At 41.8% G+C, this 23,315-nt stretch overlaps 2 protein-coding genes across 3 annotated transcripts in view; both read left to right on the top strand.

Moving 5' to 3' along the window:
- The window catches only part of LOC136441525 (cell surface hyaluronidase-like), a 30,193-nt gene extending 29,267 nt beyond the window's left edge, over positions 1-926 (top strand). Inside the window, exon 25 of the mRNA XM_066437860.1 lies at positions 745-926. Coding sequence (XP_066293957.1) covers positions 745-863 — 119 coding nt within the window. The 3' untranslated portion in view covers positions 864-926. The remainder of the gene's footprint in view (positions 1-744) is intronic.
- A 15,024-nt stretch (positions 927-15,950) lies between these two features.
- LOC136441527 (heme-binding protein 2-like) lies at positions 15,951-22,817 on the top strand. Of its 2 annotated transcripts, XM_066437862.1 has the most exons (6): positions 15,951-18,566; positions 18,781-18,844; positions 20,439-20,629; positions 21,470-21,609; positions 21,947-22,110; positions 22,549-22,817. In XM_066437862.1, exons 2-6 carry the CDS (start codon positions 18,786-18,788, stop codon positions 22,598-22,600), a joined length of 606 nt encoding a protein of 201 aa, XP_066293959.1. In that variant the 5' UTR covers positions 15,951-18,566; positions 18,781-18,785; the 3' UTR covers positions 22,601-22,817. The 2 variants fall into 2 exon arrangements, with proteins under 2 accessions (XP_066293959.1, XP_066293958.1); XM_066437861.1 differs by lacking the exon at positions 15,951-18,566 and having other exon boundaries at positions 18,582-18,844.
- Positions 22,818-23,315: the final 498 nt, after the last annotated feature.

Consider the following 23,315-nt stretch of genomic DNA (forward strand, 5'->3'; position numbering starts at 1 on the left):
GGACCCGCGGCACGCTGGCGGCGTCGCTGCGGCCGATCGAACTGACAAAGCACTCAACGAATTTCATCGACAAAAAACGAATATTTTTAAACTTTGTGTGTTTTGTTATTCTTTTGGTCATATTTGTACGTTTTGTATGGTATGATATTCCCATGATAAAGTCAATGGTAACACAAATCCAGTTTAGGACGCAGCGACGCCGCCAGCGTGCCGCTGGTCCAGTGAGAGAGGGGCTTTAATGGTCTCATTTACTCCTCTCTTTTTGACTTCGAGAACAGTTCACTTCTTCATAATGTATTTCAGCAAACCCTTGCCAAAGGCAAACACAGACATTTTTAATCTACTCATGTCATGCCCCGACACCATATCTAAGTATGTAGGCCGATACATATGTAGCGCTTTACAAAAGGGAGAATGCATCGTAACAGATAGAAACATTTGATATATCAGTGAGCCATTTATGTCCATATTCTTGTCATTATGGCTCTCAGCATAGAATAGACTAGCTTAGTATTGTATTGATTGCCTTGTTATTGTTGCCATACATTGTGCCATGTACAATTGTCGAGCAATAAAGTTCATTCATTCATTCATTCATTCATTCATTCATTCATTCATTCATTCATTCATTCATTATTTCATTATTTCATTATTTCATTATTTCACGATCTCAGATGAACTTTCCTGCTAGCATACTTACTTAGATACACTGATTCTCTTGTGTTATGTTGTCCTTGGTTACAGGTAATTTCGCCATGGTTGGCTTCAAGGGCACAATATGGCCGACCTGGATCCAACAGGTCAAATTGCCGTCTACACAGGGACCCGCTCAGATCTACACCAGGATCCCGCTCATGGGCTGAGTCGAACTAGAAAGAAAAATATAATCTATTCAATGTAAACAATAAAGGGTTTCGTGGACAGAGCTCAGAGATGTTTTGCTTTTTGTGTCATATCGATGACATCCACGCGAATAGATTTCTGCCCTGTATATCATATTACATTTGCCAAGGAGATGTTTTCGAGTGCATGTGTTTGTGTCTGTCTGTGTACAACGATTACTCGAGAATGTCTGGATGGATTGTTGTTGAGCCTCCTAGCGGCTTGTTCTGGCACTCCATTGGAACTTTCTTTTTATATATCTCGTGTTCTTAACATGCTATGGTCATAATTTTAGAGGTAGATAGCATTTCGAAGGGAGCATGTAGGTTTGGACCCGCTGGCGGCTTTTACGGAAGTGCAGGGGCCGATTTTGTTTGTAAACAAGAAAAAAACAAGAATATCTAGAATTATCTTTTGCACTTTTGGACGGGGTACGGACACTATTGCAGGAGGGTATGGACACTTTTGCACGGGGTACGGACACTTTTGCACGGGGTACGGACACTTTTTCCCGGGGTACGGACACTATTGTACGGGGGTACGTACACTTTTGCAGGGGTTACAGACACTTTTTCACGTAGATACTGACATTTGCTCATAGGGATACGGACAATTTTGCACCGGGGCTCGTCGAGCATTGATCCCCCCAGTTATTTCTGTTCTTGCGAAATATAAAAGGGCCCGTTCTGCCCAGTATTCTTCTGTTCTGTTCTGTTCCGTCCTTTACAGACTGTACTTTCTATTCTGAATCATTTCTTTCAAGTTCCTTCCGTTATCCTTTAGAATATTTGCTGATGTGCCATTCACAGTCACGCAAACGCACATATACGGGTGCTCGTGCAAAAACACTACCACAACGCGTGCAAAAACTTGAAATGCTGTAATATGTTTTGATTGAACCGTAGTTGACACGTATCCGTTTCAATGTGTCAGGAGCTTTTGTCAGCAGAGTTAAGACTCTTCATGCCAAAAACAGCTGACATATCTGATACGATATACGATATATACACAATGCCATTAGGAGCATCGAGCCATTTCCAAACCTGTATCTTTCTCAGTTAGGCATTGTACCAGTTGTCCCCCACTACAGTACACGTTAACGTTATGTACGAATGTCTGTCATGCTTCTTTTCTGGACCCCAATATCCTCAATTCCATAAGAGCGGAGCATGCGGGCGTGCTTGCTATGGAATGAACGGTGTACGAAAGGCTGTAAGATACCAGTAGAATCGAAGAGTAATGAAATTTTGAGCATTCATGCTCACGTTCGAAAGGTTTCAATTGATATGGGTACTGTTAGATAAATTGCCAAAATTGGTCTGCCGCTGGCAGAAAAACAAAATGACATTTAAACCGCCCCATACCGTACAGGTTCTTTCATGTTAGGGCAAAAGAAATCCCTTCTTCAGACTAATCAGTGAAGGACCCCCACATTCCTGCCAATTTTACAGGTAAAGATTGTTTGCCGATTGCATGCCAGTATAGTAAACATGTACGAGCAAGCGGAGCCGGTCCGGGCTCCTGTCTCTGGGCTCGGCAGCGGCCAAACCAGTAGAACGCCGCCCCTGTCACCTACTGTCCATCTGAGCGGTTCAGGAGGGCGTGTCCGCTATGGCAACGACACATCTGACAAGCGAGAAGAAGACCAAGAAACGTCAGACATGTACGAAGAAGCCGAAGCGGTGAAACGTGACGCAACGTACACTCCTGCAGGTAGCCGATGCTTTGTGTGTCTTTCTTTTGCCTTTTCTATTAGAAATACAGCAGATGCTGTTTTATTGTCATTTAGACCATCTGATTTTGGTGTCAACATGTCGTTCATGGACTTCAAGTAAACCTCATCATCATCAGAGTAAGCTTTTAGTAAACAAAACTCCACTTATCCACAGAGCACACGTATCCAGGAGCAGCAAGCGGCCGCCACGCCCTCGGTAGCTTTGTCCGCTCCCATCGCAGCTGCATGGCCGCCGCCACTGCTGTGGTGCTTTTACTTGTCGCCTTTGGACTTACCATGATGCTCTTCATCAACAAAGAGGTAAACACTCAGTCTGATAACTCTTCGTAGCTTGTTTTTCTGAAAATTGTTTCGCCCAAAGTTTCTTTCACTCCGGCTCACAATTATTAGAAACATATTCCCTTTTGCTCATGTCTTCTCTTATCTAATGCTTCTTTTTAACCAATATGTCTCCATAGGAAATATCGCAGTTGTCCAGCACTGTTGACGACTTCAAAAGTGATCTAGACAAAATGTCACAACTGTTTATTGTGTTGAATCGTGATCATGACAACAAGCGACACCAAACTGCCGCCAAGGAATGTCACAGCGGGAGGAATAAGACGCCCGGTAAGACAAAATTATTATATTCAACTACAACATTTTTACGTCTGAATGTTGTTGTTCTGTTGAGTCTGTAATTAGCCCTTTCACTCTTCCAAGTACGCATGAGCGGTGACTGGAATTGTGGGTATTATGTCAAAGGGGAAGGCCCTTGAAAGGAAAGGAAAGTGGCTCGAACCAGATTAGCTCGAATGAACTCAATGAACACAGGAGCAAATCTTCCACTGGTCATGACAGAGAAGACAGACGCTATGTTAAGTATTTACAGGTTCATTGTACCGAGGAAATTCCCCTAGCTCTTTCGACAAGCACAGTGAACAGTGGACCACGGCTTAACGTCCCGTCCTAAGGACTACGACCCTTTCCGGTAGCGTGCATGTCGGGTGAGCGACACAGCCGGGGTCGAACCCGCGGCTTCTAGTTCCAGAGGCAAGATCGCTAACCACTGGACTACGCACGCTACAGTGAGACATAAACAAAACACGTCTGGACATTGTCATGCAAATCGAGAAGAGAACTGTTTACAAACCTTTGACCTATCAGCCACAATTCCAGTTGCCGCGCATGCGTGCTCGGAAGTGTGAAAGAACTTACTGTCAATATTGGTGACCAAAACAGTACAGTCAGAACAACTGTAGCCTGGCGCTGACTGTGATGTAACGAACCTCATTGATTTCCGTCAATATGGCTGCCTTCTGTGGTGAAACGATGCCAACTAAACAGATGAGATTTGCAGAATACAATAAATTCGTTAGAATTACTAATTAGAGCTTTAATATCTTAATGGTCGTTTAACGGTTGCCACCTTAGTGTGTGAAAATGGAGTGAAAAAATCAGTTTATACGACCTAGCTTCAGGTAAGCAACAGGTAATCATGAAACATATATTTCTTTCATATTACTTTTATCTATCAAAAAGAGAATGTACAGGATACACTGTGATGCATTATAGCAAGCATCTAATACTAAAATCAATGCTGGTAAATGAAAATTAAAACTCACAAAGACGAATACAGGTGTAGTACAGGCAGATACACCGCAGTTGGGTTGGGTAGTACGGGATGGAATGTGAAGCTTTAAGTAGTTAATATTTTGAATTGTAATATAAACACACGTGTCTAAAATAATATTTCATGTCTAACGTTCACTATTGATTCAGACGTGAGTCCAACTTGTAATTACTATATATATATGTCACATGTAGAGATTGGAATCCAGTAGAGTCCGGAACTCTACTAGTAGAGATTGACTAAGGTTGGACCAGACGGCTATCCCCATGGTTACAATGTGTCTTGACAGAAGGTGTATTAGATGTCTAAAACATAAAGCGATTCATCTAAAATAGTAATGGTGAATATAGGCTGAACTATGCTAAATTTTGGGTGTGAAATGACTATTTTCCAAAACATTTTGACGCAATCCAAATGTCTCCTATCAGAATTGGAGATTGTCCTGGTAGAATTCCAATCTCTACTAGTAGAATCTGGAATTCTCCTAGTAGAGATTGGAATCCCAATATTCAGATCCCGATTCTAATATCTACTAGTAGAGATTGGAATTCCAATCTCAACTAGTAGAATCCGGAACTCTACTAGTAGAGATTGGAATTCCAGTCTCTACTAGTAGAGACTGGAATTCCAATCTCTACTAGTAGAGTTCCGGACTCTACTGAATTCCAATCTCTACTGTGACATATACATCCAGTAGTTAAATCTATGAAAATGCAAAATAGAATTTCATCACAAATCTTTAACCATTATCATATAATGGAAATAACAAACAGCTATCACAAAATACTAGACATGTAACCCAGCGTGTTTTCACGTGAATGTGGAATTTTCCCTCAAATATGGGAATTTGAATATACACACCTGTGATTACGGATTGATACCGGCACTGTTGGTTTAAGCCCCCCCCTCTCGCTGGACCCGCGGTACGCTGGCGGCGTTGCTGCGTCCTTAACTGGATTCGTTTTTTGGCGGTGAAATTCGTTGAGTGCTTTGTTAATTCGATCGGCGGCAGCGACGCCGCCAATGAGCCGCGGGTCCAGTGAGAGGGGGGCTTTAACAGTATTGTAACTTACAACACATGATTTCCTTTCAGAGCAAGATCAGACCATGAAGGAGGAGATACAGCAGCTCCAGATCACGGTGGCCGAGCTGTCTGCTAAACACAAGAACATCCAGCAGCGACCATCTGTTGAACGCTGTGAGGAATGATAGTCGATGAGGTTTATTTGCAAGTTCTTGCCCGATGGCCAATTGAAACATAGAACAGTGAATATGTAGTAAATTAACATAATTCAATGATTGAACAAACATGTACCCATATCAATTGAAACCTTACGAACGTCAGCATATGAATGCTCAAATTGAAAAGAACCCCGCACGCAAAACAAAGAGAAATCAGCGAAGCGGGCGTTTGAAAATTGATAAGAAGTGTTCTAAGTTCTAGCTGGTCGTGAAATAACTTATTTTCCGGATGTTTGTTTATTTCTACTAAATGATTATTAGCTGATTTCCCTTTGTTTTGCGTGCGGGGTTCTTTTCAAGTTGAACATTCATGCTGACGTTCGAAAGGTTTCAATTGATATGGGTACCTGTTTGTTCAATCATTCATCCCCCAAAATTGGTCTGCCGCTTGCAGAAAAAATGCAATTCGCACCGCTCTATACCGTGCAGGTTCTTTCATGTGAGGGCAAAATAAATCCCTTCTTCATACTATTTTTCATTCAGGGAGGGCCATAAATGTGTAATTCAGAAAAGTCCGTTAATCATCATATGATACTAGTAAGTAAAAAAACAAAATATTAACCCTCTTCTTTTGCTACTGCCAAGGTTTTGATACGAACTTAGTTTAATACAAACTAAGTTACAATCTTTGTTGTTTATGCTTCAGGTGAGTCTGGTGAACTGGAAACTCCCGACGCTGCCTTTATTTCGGGGTTTGGCCGTCGCTCCCTTGACGTGTCCGCCATGTTCAGCAGGGCCTTCCGGACTCCTCCCGTGGTGACAGTCGGCTTAAAGCACGTGGACCATTTTACTGGTCACATCCGCGTCTCCGCTACTGTGGCGTCCGTCTCCACGACGAGCCTGACTGTGCGAATCGCCACGTTGGGAGGTTCCCGGCTGTATTTTGCCGCCGTCTACTGGATGGCCTGTGCATAAGATGTAACAGCTGTTACTGCAAGGCCATTTTTCGACATGGAGAGTTTTAACATGTACCAAAGCTCCAGCCAATTAAAAAAAAATTGATGTGTCAAGGAGAGATCAATTGAGCTATCTTTCGTGAGCGTTGATTAGCCTCTATGTTTTTGCACATATTGTGGTGGAGTGTCTGTGCTTGCGCGCAAGCGTGTGTGCGTGTAAAAGATACACCTAAGGGAGTTTTAAAATCTAACTCTGTGTCATTGGATGATATGCCTAAGCGATAGCTTAATCTTACCCTGTTTTATCAAATGACATGCCTAAAGGACAGCTGAATCTTGCCCTGTTTAATTAAATGACACGCCTAAAGGATAGCTGAATCGTACCCTGTGTCATGGAAGGACACATATAAGGGATAGTTCAATCTATCCTGTGTCATTAAGTGACACACCTAAGGGGTAGCTGGACTTTACCCTGTGTCATTCAATGACAAACATAAAGGATAGATGAATCGTACCCTGTGTCATGGAAGAACACACCTAATGAATAGTTGAATCTTACCCTGTGGCATTAAATGATACACTAAAGGGACATCTGAATCTTACTCTGTGTTATTGAATTGCACAACAAAGGGGTAGCTGATTCCTACCCTGTGCCATTTAATGACACACCTAAGAGATAGCTGAATTTTACCCTTCTTACCCTGTTTCCTTAAATGACACACCCGATGGATAGCTGATGAGTCTAACCATGTGTCATTGGAATGACACACCTAACTAAAACCTTGAAACTTTCGACAGTTCCAAGGCTGCAGTACGGCCGCAAATCACTATTCGGCGCTTCAGCACCACGGTTAAACGCTTGAAGGTCAGTCTTTGTTGTACAAAACTTTATTCTAACCTTAATCAATGTGCTATGTTACCGTTAAAGTTTTATTTTATCTTGTGCCATGGCAAGTACAATTTATAGATGACATCCTCTGCAGACGACAAATTTGATTTTTTTTCCATATGAGGTAAAAAGTAATAAAACCTTAAAGCAATATTGGAGCAGCTACAGACGTTATCCATATGTAAAATATACGTGCATTGCATCACTCTTTAAGATGAATTGAAACGTATAAGCAGAAAAGTCAAGTGAACAATCTGATATGGCATTTTATTCACCTAAATTGTTTGTTTACTTAGTTTGTAACATTGAAAATAAAGTACATCACAAGGATAGACTAAATACCGATACTGTTTGAGATGAGGGGGTAAAACAGAGGGACATTAGGAGGTAAACGTTAGTTAACGTCATAGAGACACCTCAAGCCACAAGCAGTAAAAACAGTCCATGTGTCCTAAGGATGGTATCTGATAGCATGCTGAAACATTTTTAAAACTTAGGGAAAAAGTCAAGCTACCTGATTGACTGACACCTATAATTTTGGTACAAAATGTTCTAAATTTTGCCTCGGCCATTGAGGGAATCCAATCATCTCTGCAAATAAACCCCTCTAACCTTGGATCGGCCCGTCAGGCTCCAAACAGCAGACAGACGATCATTTCACTATATCTATAATGTTTCCTACCATAACCGCCACTAAAGTACCAGCACAAAAATCCCAGCCAGAAAGGATTTTCAATGGTTTAAAACCTTGTTTTTATTTGGCGTCAACTGCTGAGTCCCCCTCAAGCCTTTAATCATGGTACCGACTGGTGATCTGTGACGGTACTGCAACCTTGAAACTTTTGAATGGGGGTACGGACACGTTTGAATGGGGGCACGGACACTTTTGAATGGAGGTACGGACACTTTTGAATGAGGGTGCGGACACTTCTGAATGGGGGTACGGGCACTTTTGAATGAGGGTACGGACACTAGCCTGTGTGGAAAAGGTTGGATACGAAAGAGATACGACGACACGTTTTGCCGAGGGGGTCTTTCATTCACAAAGGACACGCACATTCAAATGAGCCCATTGTCACCTGACCCTACTGACCTGATGGTTTGCTACTTAGTGAACAGTAATTCCAAAAATAAGTTACCCGGACACACCTATGTGGTCGTGCAGACGGCCGTCCGATTGTGCACCAAAATTCGGGGGAAATGTTCCTAACACCGTGTTTTATACGTATATATACGACCTCTTTATTTTCCTTCCCTATCTTCATAAAACCGTATTATTTCTTTATGTATATTATCGTTATAGCAATCTTCATAAATCACCGCATAGCCCTTTTAATAATTCCCAGTCATATTTCTTACACCCCTTCCTTCTGTCTTAATGGAACAATCCTGGCAAGCAACATTGACACTTCAGAAGTCAGACCATTCCTGCAGCAAGGTCTCAAGTATTCCACTTGTAGCCAGGTGAGTTGCAGCACCTTAAAGTTAAGGTTTATCTGCTGTTGGGAAGATCTCGACTAATGGTATGCTACAACAGTCCCAGGTTTTTTACTTCAGTATGTCTTTAGATGACCTCACGAGGAAGTCACTGATTATGAGAGGGCAAATTGTGGAATGAACTGTTGACGGATAGAATGTACAACATGAAGCCTGGCAGGATTAATTACCTGGAGGGGGTAGAGTACAAGCCCCGAGTGTTCTGGTGAAATGATTGAGCATATTTCTCGTTTCCTGCTAAATGTTTGTTCAGTTTTTTTTTCATTTAGACAATACTACGAATTCTTACCACACGAATTCACATTTAAGGTGAATTTAAGGTGTTTTTTTAAGCATCGTCCTTGTATCTTAAGTTCTGCAAAGATTCAGTGGCCAGATAAGGGCTCAGATTGAGAATGTTCGCAAACCTGAAGTAGACTGTGCCTGTTTTGGACATTCATTTCTTTCTCGCAGAAGATTCGACAATGATTTGTTTTTAGCATGGGTTCACAATATTTCACCATGCGGGTGAAGACTGCGCCTGTGGCGACAGGACATAAATCTTATGCCAAATCTGCGGCCTTCAGATGTTAGTGTACCGGCCCAGGGTGCATACAGCCATTCTTATTCAGGCATCACTGACTTGATTGTCTGGATAACATCCATGCAATCATCGATTTTCGTCAGTTCAAAAAACGTTTGCAGCCATATTGTCAATCGTACACAGAAGTTTAATAAGATGTTCAGATGCGAAAGCTGGGTCTTCCAACGTCAAAGAATAACATGTGAAAGAACAAAATGAAATTCTATTGTTCGGTATACCATACTCTGTGTGTTCAGTCATCTGTTCAACCTTCCTGACTGATTAGATTTCATAATGAAGGCGCTCTTATTCGCCCAACTCTTTTTGCACGCTAGCTTCAGTCTTGAGGTGTCCTCAGGATCTAGGATGCCGTCTTTATCCGATCGTCAAATCAGCATGGCCTTAACATAAAAAACGAACTTCCATGACTATTTTAGGTGCTATAGCGCCATGAGTGGAATAAAACCGCAAATGATTTGTACCCCACTAGAGGGTAGAATTTAACTGAACTAAATCAGGTGTTAAACTTTCTAATTTCAACTTTGTTATTACAGATAAGAAACGAAAATGGGACAGTGCTGTTCATGTTCCAGGCCTAGGCGTGCCAGGATGCCCGATGTCGAGGGTACGCATTTTAGAGAATTGACGTTTCCCTTTGAGAACCTCGTGCTGGAGGGCGGGGGCGCGAAGGGAGCAGCTTACGTGGGCGCACTGAAGGTAAGACATGTCTATATTGTGGAGCTGACTGTTTCGTGCAATAATCACTGTCTACCGTCAGCCAATGTTGATAATTAAGGGTCAATGACCCGCCTTGAGGTGTATACGGTGTCATAACGCCCGGGCATTTGCTATAATCATCAACTAATGAGGTGGTTTAACAATGAATGGGGACCTTTATTGCACATTTCTGCCACACTTGGCTATTAAGAAAAGGGCTCAACAAAACAAAATAACAAGTACAGTTAACGGATAAAAAAGAATACGACTATCTTAAGATAAATTCTACTTCTCCTCGCTTTTCGGTTATAGTAGATTTGAAAGAACATACATGTTTTTCAATGTACAATGTTTACATACTCGTTTTTTTAGAGGAGTGCTGGTATGTCTCCCCGTTTCAATATGTAGTTTGTGGCAGCTGATTCGTAGTCTTGAATTACTAATGTGTCTTGAATTACTAATGTGCTACTAATGTGCTGCAGAGAAAGACATCAAATTATGATGACTCAGTTAGAGATAGAATGATAAATGTGCACCTGGTTAGGGGGAGCGGAAACAATAGAGACATAGTTGCCGTGAGCCGGTCCCCAGAAAGTGCGAAATGGACGAAATGGAACGAAATGGAACGAAATGGAACGAAATGGAACGAAATGGAACGAAATGGAACGAAATGGAACGAAATGGAACGAAATGGAACGAAATGGAACGAAATGGAACGAAATGGAACGAAATGGAACGAAATAGAATGAACTAAAACATATGTTACATTATGAAATTAAATACCAGTTGATAGCGAAATATATGGAACGTTGTAAAATTCACAGTAGACGGGAACAGGAAGCAAATATATAATATAACGTGTTTTATTTCTTGAATCTATTTGATAATATTAGATACAACGTTTTTGCCGCGTTTGTGTGGCTAGATTCTTCCCTGGAAATGGGGGCGCCGCGTGCAAAGAGCTCGGCTGCTCTTCCTTGATTTTACCAACAATCTGCAAATGAGCTGCTGCAAATAGCAGGGAAAACAAGCAAACGGAACTGAGTATCGAAGTAAGGACTAGTTGGTGGTTACATTTCATCTCATAATTCACCAAGAGGGCATGAGGCAAGCGTAATTTCATCATTTATACAGCGTGTTTGCGTGTTGTGTGAACCGTGAAATACAATAATAACTAGAAAGGCAACATTTGCGGGAGCAAATGCAACATGTTTCGCCCATTTCCCTCCCCATGCAAAAAGTGACTGTGGCATAGAGGCTAACGTTTTTTGTATGTCTGCAATGTTGGTATTTGAATGAATAATTGAATTGAAGACCAGTCAGAAATGGATCTCTCCCAATTTGAAACCCTAGGCATGGATGGGCTCTTCTGGGCACCCATATTCATACTGGACCATTAAAAACCACCTTCACAAAAAAACTGGACCTTTTTGATAATGAACCAAGCCCAAAATTTAATTTTTTAAATGTCCCCCTCATACAATAATGGACTCTTCCAGTGGTGTGTGGACCAACACGTGTCATGCAAATTTCAGAATGTAAACAACTAGAATCTTGCTGAAGATGTAGATTTCTTCTGCGGAAGAATTTCCGCAATCCGAGAGTCCAGACAATTTTTCATTACTCAGCTAACAGTTCTTCGAACCAACTTAGATTTTGCAAAAGTTTCACAAGTTTCTGCTAAATGTACCGCAAATCTCTGGTCCGTCAGGCTTAGACAAATGTTAGCCAAAATCGCACCAAGAGACGCAATACTGGAGTTCTCCTTAATCAACGACTCCAATTCATACGACAATGTTTGTAAGAGGGAAATACTTGGTATTTATCCTAGTTGGTTTCGTATTAAAAGAGTAAATTATGTTTACTTCAAGTAAATGTAGGGCTGATAATGCAATATGGCGCTGGCATGACGCTGTTAATATATGCAAAAAGGCGACCAACAAAACTTCGCCATCAAGCCGACTATCTGTTACCACAAACAAAACAAGTTGCAGACGATTGTGTGTGGAGAAATCTTCGGCTTTTTTAAACAGTGCCAGTGGTTGCGATGAAAATACTATTTTTTTTAGTACAAAGCTACGCCACACATTTAGTTTAATGCGCTATCGATCAGCGCCGATATTCAAGACTTCCCCGCGGTCCGGTAGTGTAGACATGTAACAGGGTTTACGCAAGGAGGTTGAAGATTCTTAGGTTTACGTCATTTTTAGCAAAAAACTTTAAACAATTACTCAAAGCAAGGGCCTCCTTGCTCAAGGTAAATTTTCACGCACTTCACAACACTCTATTGTTATTGTTAATGTTATTGTCAAAGTCCCGACACGGGATGTTTCCTAAGGTGTGAAACTTTGGACACTTTGTGTGCACTATTGTGCGCACTGGTGTCTAATCTTGGTGACACAGGGGTAGAAAATTCGTGTGCATAGCGAGGAAATGCCAGGTTTCACCATAGTGTCCAACCTTGCAAACTTGTGGAAATCTTTGTTTCCATGCAGTGTTAAAATAAGAAAAACACAGTGTGTGTCGAAAAATACCACCAGAAAAGTTGTGAACCTTCTCAATTGCACGTAACTTCAGTAGGACACAACAATAACAACACAAGGATGGAAGTCAGGGAGTAGTGAAGTTGTGTCTAATTCAATTGACTATTTCAACCAATCAGATTGAGCTTCATAAATCTGCGCTCTCTCATTGGCTGACCGAATTAGTCCACCTGGCCAGATGAATAAAGATGTGACCTAAAGGTCAGTGACCCCATATGAGGAAAATAGTCGATCTTCTCCCAAAAATACCCTCTAAAATCATATTTCAAAGTGTTGTATGCCGAAAGTGCGAATGGGATTCTTTGAATATTTCTTCAATGAACCCCCATAGCAAATTTCAGGTCATTTGGATGTATTTCCAGAGCACAGGAGGCAAAATGTACGTTTTTGGTCAGAAAAACCTCAATAAAATCACTTTCAAGGTCAATATCGAACAAATGAAAAAAAGGCTCCCAGGGTATTTACCCACTCTACCTGTATACCAAATTTCAGCTCAGTTGGTCCAGGGACGACCGAGCTGGGTCGATTACAAGATTTGACAGGAGAAAGAAACCATACGAACACAATATGTTGCGCCCAACAGTATGTTGGGTTCAACATGATAATAATAAATCTATTGCACAACAATTGTACGAGGTACAAAGTATGGCATTCACTGGTACATAGATATCATTCTATTAGGCTAACCAATCTATCTAATACAATATTGTGTAGTAGTCTATCTTATACAATATGGTGTAGTAGTCTATCTTATACAATATGGTGTAGTAGTATGGGATGACAATGGGATTTTACAATCATTTGAGGAGTTTCTTACGTCTAGACATTCTTTGATATATTTACCAATGTATACCATGCATGGGTTGTCACATGTCATTATCCACTTTAAATTTGCAAAGTCCATTGAGATAAATCTTGGTAAATCCGACGATAGCATTGAGTATATAGTGAATAACGTATATCAAAATATTTGGGACATACAATCAAAAAGTGATATTCGTCTTCAACTACCTCTGGACAAAATGGACAAACCCTCTGGTCGATAGGAAGTTTTTGAAATCTGCCCGTTTCTATACTTAATTTATGACAGCCAATTCTGAGTTTTGTGATTACCCTACGTAGGTCAAGACTCTTAATGTTTGAAAGGTAATTTTCTTGCTTATAATTCTTGTTTAAGGTAGAAAGAAAGGAAAGTTTGGAATTGTTTCCGATAGCGCAATGCCAAGTTTGTATATACATATCTTGTAGACGTTGTCGTAGCTGAGTGTTGATTATATCTATATGGTATGACTTCGGGTTCAACCATATATGTCCAAAACCGTGGTAGTTGAGGATACTTTTCACGTGGACAATCCAATCATGTTCTCCTAAAAGAACAACATAATTGTATGCCTCCCGAAGTAAGGTATCTTCGGGTAAATGAACTAAGCGATGCCGGTATTTTACAAGTTGTATTTCTGCGTCCATCATCAATGGGAAAGTTCCCATGTCCTGCTCGTCCACACCCTCCCTTTGTTTTGTCGTGAACAAGGAAGCAGAAATGTCTCCAGAGGTAGTTCTCAGTCCACGTTCGTGTTGAATGGAGTGTGAAATGTCACATTGGTGACTCAGGGCAGAGCTGCATTTACATATCATTAAAGAGGGGTCCATTCTCCGACAGCCGACTAGCCGAACGATTGGTTGTATAAAAATCGTTGTTGCGGAGATATGCATATGCTACGCACTAGTTATGGACTAAAACCGTGTGATGTTTGATAATGTTCCTATGAAAACCTGTAATTTTTAAAAATGAATTAACCGTTATTGTGATAATCTGTCCCTGCCATTGTTTTGGTGGCTGGCAGACACATCTAATCCTTTTATGACTTTATGTGGTTATGGGGGTCAATCCACCCCTCATGCTGCTGGACAGTTCACAGTAGGAGTACTTCTTTTATGACGTCCCCAGGGGAAGAATTCTGGTGCTTTAAGTTGTGTCTGAGGGACAACCGCAAGTTGGTTGTGATAAGGACCTCCACCATAGGCTGTAGGCCTCGGAAGGAGAGTCTTTATATATACCGAATATATACCGGGATATCGGGTGATAGGCTGAGCGGATCCCGAACTTACCCGAAAGCCGACCTCGCCCGAAGTGCGCCCGAAGGGCGCTCGTAGGTGGGCGCCCGAAGGGCGCCCCATGGCGCCGCAGGCGCCAAGCGAATTCCTCGCGGAGCGAGGAATGAGCGATAGGTACGAAACCTTATTTCAAGCAACCTAATTTTCTGCTAATTCCTTCGACTCAGGCACTTGGCTTGGTGGTCATTCTCATGTTTGGTGTCCTATTTACCCATGGAAAACACCTAGTTGATAAAAACCCGATGACAAAGGACGATACGAGGCATTTTGTAACGCCCCAAAATCCTTCTTTTCCCGACATGACCGTTACCCGCAGTATGCACGGCACCGCTGTTCACGGAACAATGACATCATGGCCGGCAGATTGGACCGGGCCGGTGCCATGCACGCAAGGGGTTTCGGCACCGCTATTAACTAAGCTATCATTATGATAAGCGTTGGAAATGCCAGGATTGTGAACATAGATATCTTATTCATCATATATTTGTCTACCAGCATTGTACATGCGTTCCTATTTGCTTCTTACGTACTCACTAGATATCGTACTTCTAGCTAGCCTGGTTCCAGTCTCTAGGGTCGGCTTAGTGGTGTTTTACCGGGCCAGTCAGTTTCTGATGGCCTTTCTACCTCTGGCTGCCATCCTACTATCGCTATACCCTACTTCCGCTGCCTTCCTACTTTTCCGCCGCCCCAAGAGGTGCCAAGCTAATTAATCCAAGGCCGTAAACAACACCCCGAGCGGGCTAAGCTGTCTGGGCGGGTTAGGGTCACTCACAGTGCCGTAGAGATATCGGGGAGGCACCGAGGGTATGGATTCCAGGCTAACTTCTAGCCAGATTTACCACTACCAGCTAAAATCAGACGATAAACGTGCTAAACCTTCCATTAAAACGACTATGACGTATCTTCAGTGTAGCACATCTTTTGTGAGCATCCTGTTACTTTGTTACGTTACAAAATGGGGACTGCAATGGACAGTAATAGGTCCGGATTGGCCCCCGAAAGATCGAAGACACCCCTTCTGGTAACGGTGACCAGGAGTGCTGATTTCGTACCCTTAGATATTTTGAAGTTAGCTCCTCCGAGCGGCTGTCTCACATTGGACGACGGGGGGCCGTCGGGAGTATTTGCATAACTATGGGGTAGGATGTCTTACGCAACTGCTCAGCGGGGAAGACAAACTCGCTATTGTTTTGAGTCCGCGGAGCTGAGGCCTACTGCCCATGCCTCCACGTGGCCTTCCGGGTTCCTCAAGTAATTGTAGGGTCTTAAAATTAACGTGATAGAGTTTGAACATAGTTTAAACATAGAGTTTTAGATATAACTACATGTCTGTAATTTAGTAAAATTGCGAAAACCCAGTTACCAAGATCGATAACGTTTGTGGTCTTATCACGTGTCAACCCTAAGCCATTCTAATCTAATACTGAGCTGAGAGTTGCTTGAATGTAACACATGGATGCTGTTAAGAGATATCAAGGGCTTTCATAGAAAAGTCGTGACGGAAAATGCATCGTGTCGACGTCATGATTTATGAATAAACTACAGTTTTAATGTCATAAGTTTTTAATTTCGCGGTTACCTGTTTTGTTGACATTCGCTTTGACCCAGATTACGTGGTTAGGTAAGACGTTCTCACGTGGCACAACACGATGCCAGGTAACTAAAGATGTGCTGACAATTGTTTGTTTTTGTCTGTTTGTTTGTTTGTATGTTTGTATAACATACCCGGTAAACCGCCTCATGACGTTACTCACCAGGTTTGTACTGAACAAATTTGTACTGAGTAAATTTTGGAGACCGCGTTAAGTGCGAGCAACAACGTTAACTTTGAAATAATCTTAATCAGTTCTACGTTCATCTTGGAATTGAACGTGCCGACATGACTTCTGTTGTGGACTGTAAAGCTGTGAGTTGAATACAGAGATACTGTATGTCTCCGTACTTCCAGCAGACTTATTTAGGATGGCTGTAGCTCCTATCTCACCGGACTGCGGCACGTTGGCGGCAAATCATTGCATCAGCGGCGTTTTCCTTTGCGGTCACACTGACGTGCGGCTCATTTGCGTTTGAAGCCAGGATGAGCGGCAATTGGAAATCGCAGTGTTAAGATACAATCTAAATTCATCAAAACGCAGTTGTTCACTTATTATCAGATTAATGTCACCTTATGGCGGCCATTGGGCGACTAGTGGCTCCCATTAGGGGACCAATATTTACCAGTTTTATTCGCGGCTCGTTTGCAGTACGTTCGCGGCGAGCTCGCCGCATTTTGCCACTTTCGTTATTTTTAAAGAACTTTACAAAAGATTCACATTTTCAAGCGGCACCTTGACGGCATTAGGGCTGCGGTACGTTCGCAGCGATATGGCGGTACACTGGCGTTTGTGGGAGGCACGTTGGCTGTAGTCGTTCGCACGCTGCCGCCAACGTGCATTCTAGTGAGATAAGGACTTGTCGACTCTTTGTGCTTTCCCATCTAAATTTCAGTTCAGGTAAATTTACACGACATAATATGTGTTCTCCCGCTGGGTTTGTTCGTCTTGTGCATAATGAGGAATAGCAAACGTACGCGTGGAAAACATTTGCATATGTAATATTTGCCTTACGAAGGAGTCTAGGTAATTTGTGGTGCATTTTTAAAATGCATGAAGAAAACTTCAAGTATCTGTTGAGACATTACTGTGAAAATTGTCTTGATGCAGTTATAGTGTAACGTTTTTACACAATATGCAAGAATAAAGCAGTAAAAGGACATGAAGTTTGAAGCTCCACGAGAAAAGCTTTCACCACTTCATCGTGGCGCCGCGGTGGTGTAGTTGGAGGGTGTTTGGTTCTGCGTTCAAATCCGAGAAAGGCACTTAACACGACTTTACTTATTTCACTCAAGTGAAAATGAGTACCTAACTTTGGTTAGGGACGTCCCTCGGACAGGATGGTAAATGGAGGTCCCGTTTTTGGAGATGAAGAGCCACGCCCCAAGCATGTAAAAGAACCCACCACACTTATCGAAAAGAGTTAAGGGGCCCTTCCCGGTGTGAGTGGATCAAACCTTACAGTCTGGTCCAGGTTGACATGTTGAAAGTGTGAGTGTCATCTGTTATGTTAATCATTCCAAAAATGTTGTAAATATCAATAAATATGGAGCAGTAAACCAAGGAGGTTAAACCTCTAATTTCCTTGAACATACGTATCAATTGAGTCTTCTTGGAACTACTGAGTTTTGCTGATTAACGGCATAGGACTGTCATCACAAAACTGCGAATCAGCTGCTACAAATTAAACTGGAAGACTGCACATGAACACCATTTTACAACGGAATGTGAATTATACAACAAAGGGAGAACTGAGCTTAATAGAGCGATACAACATATGCCCTCTTCTTCATACACCTAAGCAATATAGAAAATTTATATTTTAAATGAGTTAAAACATTTAGTCAAACAATTGATTATGAATTCCTTTGTTGTGACTTGTACTTAACCCAGTGAATATATAGGTACAATAAAGGTATTCCTTCATTTATTCATTCATTAGAATAATGTCTTATGGGGACACCGTTTGTATTTTGGGTGTGTCAAAACTCTGTTATGCAAGTTAGAAATTCTCTGTTACGTAAAATGCCTCTTGTGTGTTTGAAAAGCTGATCTCACATGTCTGAACACGAGTGGATTCTATTCAAAACCCGGCCATCCTATTTGATCGGTACATTTGTTAAAGTCTGCTTTATTTAACAAGCAACCTGACCTCACGTTTTGAACACGAGTACAGACACGTGGGATTTACTATTTAAGACCGACGAACGGTAAAAAACGCACAGACGAACGAACGACGAACGGTACAGACGAACAAATCACAGCGGCAACCAAGAGACAGGTGCGTACTCTTTTGTTCTGATCTTAATGAAATACACTATCATTTGAGAGCTAAGATACGATACCGCACTGATGTGCGGCGACTTCGGGTGTTTGGGAGAGCGCCAATGTTTAGGGCATTTTCAGACGAAAATCACGCTTTTTAAATTTTTTTCTTTAATATGTCTTGCCCACATCGAGGCCTTAAAGTAAATCCATGGCTTTGTTTCTTACAGTCATCATGATGCGGTACTACCTTCTAGCCCTTGGGTGTGTGGTCTTGAGCCAGGCAGTTGTCGGGTAAGTTAGAAAAAGAAATTCCTCTCTTTTGGTGCATCTGTTTTCGTAACAGAATGTCTTTTCTCAATTAAAAGTCTCCTTTAACAATCGGATTGTAGAGACATCCTCTTTTGAATCTATTTGTCTGCTTCTAGTAATTTTGGCGCTGGCTGGAATTCTATTACAATCAGCACCAATCATGTTTTGATTAGTTTGATAAGTTTTCTCAAATGTTCTTAAGACCCTGTTGTGCAAACTGACCGTTGTGTAAGGCTATGGGCGTGGCTAACCAATCTTGGCTCCGCCTGGAAAGCAAAGACCTATTTGATTGACACGTATTTCTAACGACAATTTGAAAAAGGTGCCGGGCCGGGTAGTTTACGGGTTTTTGTATTGCGCTTTCGGGCGTGACTCCTACATGACTCCTCAAGAAACCCTGTGGCTACCGTACTATTTTTCAGCACGGCTGGGCCCCAGATTTTTATAAATTCGGAGTTAAATCAACCTGGGGCCCGGTTATAAATAGACGCAATGACTTAATCGTGAGAACACCAAAAGGTACTCCTACGGTATCGGGCAGTCCACCAGGACAAATTTGTGGCTTCGGAACCCGGCCGGTGCTGCACAACTACGGACACCGGTGCAAATGTTGAGATCAAGACCTGGTCTTACATAAATTGTAAAGAGCATGCGCATGGACGAAGACTGAGCGCACATTCTGCCAACATGACTCGCTATGTACATTAATTGGTACGGGTAGGTCAGAATGACCACGCCTATCTTGCCATTTATTGACATTAGCTTTGACCCAGATTAAGTGGTTAGGTAAGACGTTCTCACGTGGCAGGACACGATGCCAGGTATGCGCTGAAGATTGTATGATTTATATGTTTGCATGCTTGTATTGCAAACCCGGTTGACCGCCTCAAGCTGCATAGCCGGAAAGATCTATTTGACGCCCTCACACCAGGATGGACTTCTGACTGTCTGTTCTCAGTGAAGCGCCCTGCCAACATTTGCGAGTTTTGTGTGACCTCACGAGGTCTTGTGTAGTTACTCACTCGACCACGTACAGAAAACGGTGTACGGTTTGATCGGGAGTTAAAGGTTTTGGACACGTTTCTATACGGAACGTTTGGCACAGAGTGATTCCGTCATAGAAATCTATGGTACTCGAAAAGTTCCGAAATAACGTAGTATATATTGGCAACTACTAGCCCAGGGAATCATCTTGATCACGCCTCTTCCGTTTTACTCAATGCAAAATAAATTCGAACACAACCCACATGCTCAGTTATACTCACATTCCAATAAGACGGCGCTCTCGCCGCGCGTTCCCTGCGACCCAAAATTCAACAGAGCGCTCAACGACTTTCATGGATAAAAAAGAAATATTTCTACGCATTGTGCGTTTTGTTGTCTTTTCAATCATACTTTTACATTTTGCATGATATTCCAATTACGAAGTCAAGGGTTACACTTATTTGATTTAGATCGCAGCAAGAGGGCAGCGTGATCACCCTGTAGTAGAATAGGGATCGCAGTCTTATTCCGAACTTTAACCTTCTTTTCATTCAGTGACAGATAACAAAGCTAGTAATCCTTCTCCACCCAGATCCCGGCCCGACTTCTGTAACTCAGAGTGCCCTGAGTTCGACAGTGTGCGCACCACCGATGACTACGAGGTCCGGAGGTACAGGGACACCACGTGGGTCTCCACCAAGGTTAGCAGCGTGAACTTCGGCCTCGCCAGTTCCAGTGCCTTCCAGAAACTGTTCGCCTACATCAGAGGAGAAAATGAAGCCGGTACATATAATTCTTTATTTCTTGACGCTTATTCCTTCTGCAGTGTTTTTATTTTTCAGTGCATTGTTTCATATTTCAGTGTAACATTTACTAACGTAATTCTACCAGGATACATAACTCTGCCACACTGAAAAGATACGCCCAAACAGCTCTCCAAACCAACGTCCGCCAGTATAATGCGCTCCTGTATATCTAAACTGTGCACATCTGCGGGCTGCTGCTCTAGGGATCTCTCGAACCCACTGGTTTTCAAAATGGTGGATTTAGGTAACCTGGCGGATTAACGTTAATGAAGGTTACCGTGCATTGTTTTGTCTAACTATTTCATTTCTTTGAATGGTACAGTTTAGTAGGATAAGATTCTTTTCAAATTGATTGAAAAGATTTGGTCTTTCTGTCATAAAGTCTCCGTTGGCTAAAAACGAGATTATTGAAGAAAAGGCCAAACAACATCCGTATAAGTGTCACTTTTTATCATCTACTCGCCGTCGTAGCGATAGCACGTCGACTGACGATGATGAATTATAATCTTTAAAAATCATATTTTAGTGTTATTAAAGGATATATGACAAGCAAGCAACTTTAAAGGGTCAAGATTATCAACTTAAAATCTAAATTGTTTATTGGTTTATTGGTTTATTGGTAAAACGACTCCATTAGTGAGTGCACCGTAGTGTACTGCACTACTCTTCCAGGAGTCACATCATGTTGAACAGACAGATTACATTGGAACACATACACATAACATAACATAACATTACATAATATATACATATTTACATCATGCATTTAATCTGCATTTCATGTTTACTAAATATGTTTATGGTCTTAACATGACAGGAGTTGACATCGACATGACCCAGCCTGTGTTGGTTAAGATTCCCGAGGAGACGACTTGGTGGCTGTGGAAGGAGTACACCGTCTCCTTCATGCTGCCCCAGCAGCATTGGAGCAACCCACCAAGGCCGACCAACACTGACGTAAGTACGGGATCGCGCCCTGGCGGAATTTCCCGGGATTGCAGCCGGGAAATTGGGGCTGACTCCTCCCACAGTGCTTTACGGCACATCTCTGGGTATGCGCCCGGTACCGATTTGGAGGGGAACGGTTCAGAGCTCTTCTCCGTAAAAGTTTCGGCACAACTGTTACGTACGTGCACGACAAGTTCACGACAGGAAATTGGGTTGTTGAACTTGTGGACTGCCGTGAATACATCGTACAAAGATTCACCTTGTTGCGGAGATATGCATAGGCACGGTGAATAGATCTGAAAAACACGAATTAATCCACAGCACTTTTTTGAAATGTATTTCCCAGGTATACGTCGAAGTCATGCCTCAGATGACAGCGTATGTGAAGTCGTACGGAGGCTGGGCTGACGGGTGGAATACCGACTCTCACCGCCAGGAGGTGGAACAGAAACTGACGGAGGAGGGCAGAACTTTCGAGGACAACTTCTACTTCTCGGCGGCGTATAATGCGTACGTAGACAAAAACTTATCGAATCCATACTGCAGAGATATCACTGCTTCTTTAATTAGCATATAATAAAAGTATATGTAAATTTACTCATCTTGAAAATTCAGACCGGTACAACATTAGCTGTGGGAGCTAAGTTCTATGGTAAGGTAGCCTAAGACAGGCCTACACTTTGGTATATATTGATATATAATGTCAAATATCTTGTTAAAATGAATTCTAATAGCATGTTCAACAAACAATGCGAGCGGCAGAAAAGGAGAGGGCATTGCCGTTACTTGGTCTTTATTTGCTAAAAAGGCCCTCGGTTATGATATGGCATTGTGACAGAAGAACAGTTGAAAGTGCCTTACAGACACAAAGTGTGCACTGATAGATTAAGAGATATGGAAAGGCAAGGCCTATGAACATTAAAATTTCACATTTTCTATTTTCTACAGTCCTTTCGAGATGACCAACCGTCGCAACGAAGTCTGGGTGTTGAGGAACTAGACTTCGGATACCTCGTGTAACAGACAGACAAATAGATTCTTTTAGTCTCAAACTATAAATACATCTTTCAATATATATGTATATTTTGTAATAGCACTTACTCCTAACTGAGTAAAAAAAAAGGTGTCTTGTGTATTACGTGAAAATTTGTTTGCTTTCAAAAACGTTTTCTTTTTTGTAATCTTCTCTATTTCTGAATAAAGTTCAGTAAAACGTACACTACCAATGCGTGTGTCTTTATGCTGCATTCTTCTTTTATCATGTAGGATACGGAATGATACCACATTTTAAGAAATTGTATTTAAGAGCTATTAACCAACCAACCAACCAACCAACCAACCAACCAACCAACCAACCAACCAACCAACCAACCAACCAACCAACCAACCAACCAGCCAATCAAACAATCTTTATTCAAAATCAAACTAACGATCAGTAAAATATACAACTGAGTTGTGCTGACTGCATTTTCTAACAGATATCAATATATGATAAAAAGCCTTACCATATATACATACTTAAAACGTGTAAATTAAAATACATACTACATCAATCAATCTGTATTGTAGTTACAAATGTACATCAGCCCCATCCGTGAATAGTTCGTCAGTTTGGTAAGTCACTGACGAAAAATATTTTTTTTACACAACCAAGTCATTTATTCAACTGACGTTTCGATGACCGTCTGTCACCTTCATCAGGGCAATTCTGACTG

Source organism: Branchiostoma lanceolatum, chromosome 9 (genome assembly GCF_035083965.1).
Source record: "Branchiostoma lanceolatum isolate klBraLanc5 chromosome 9, klBraLanc5.hap2, whole genome shotgun sequence".
In the NCBI taxonomy this organism is placed as follows: Eukaryota; Metazoa; Chordata; class Leptocardii; order Amphioxiformes; family Branchiostomatidae; genus Branchiostoma; species Branchiostoma lanceolatum.

Excerpts from the sequence above, each read along its gene's own strand:
- LOC136441527 (XM_066437861.1), top strand. The coding sequence starts at position 18,762 with ATGGCTTTGTTTCTTACAGTCATCATGATGCGGTACTACCTTCTAGCC. Across the intron at positions 20,630-21,469 it reads CAGAGGAGAAAATGAAGCCG|GAGTTGACATCGACATGACC; the intron begins GTACATATAATT and ends TTAACATGACAG. Across the intron at positions 22,111-22,548 it reads TTCTCGGCGGCGTATAATGC|TCCTTTCGAGATGACCAACC; the intron begins GTACGTAGACAA and ends TATTTTCTACAG.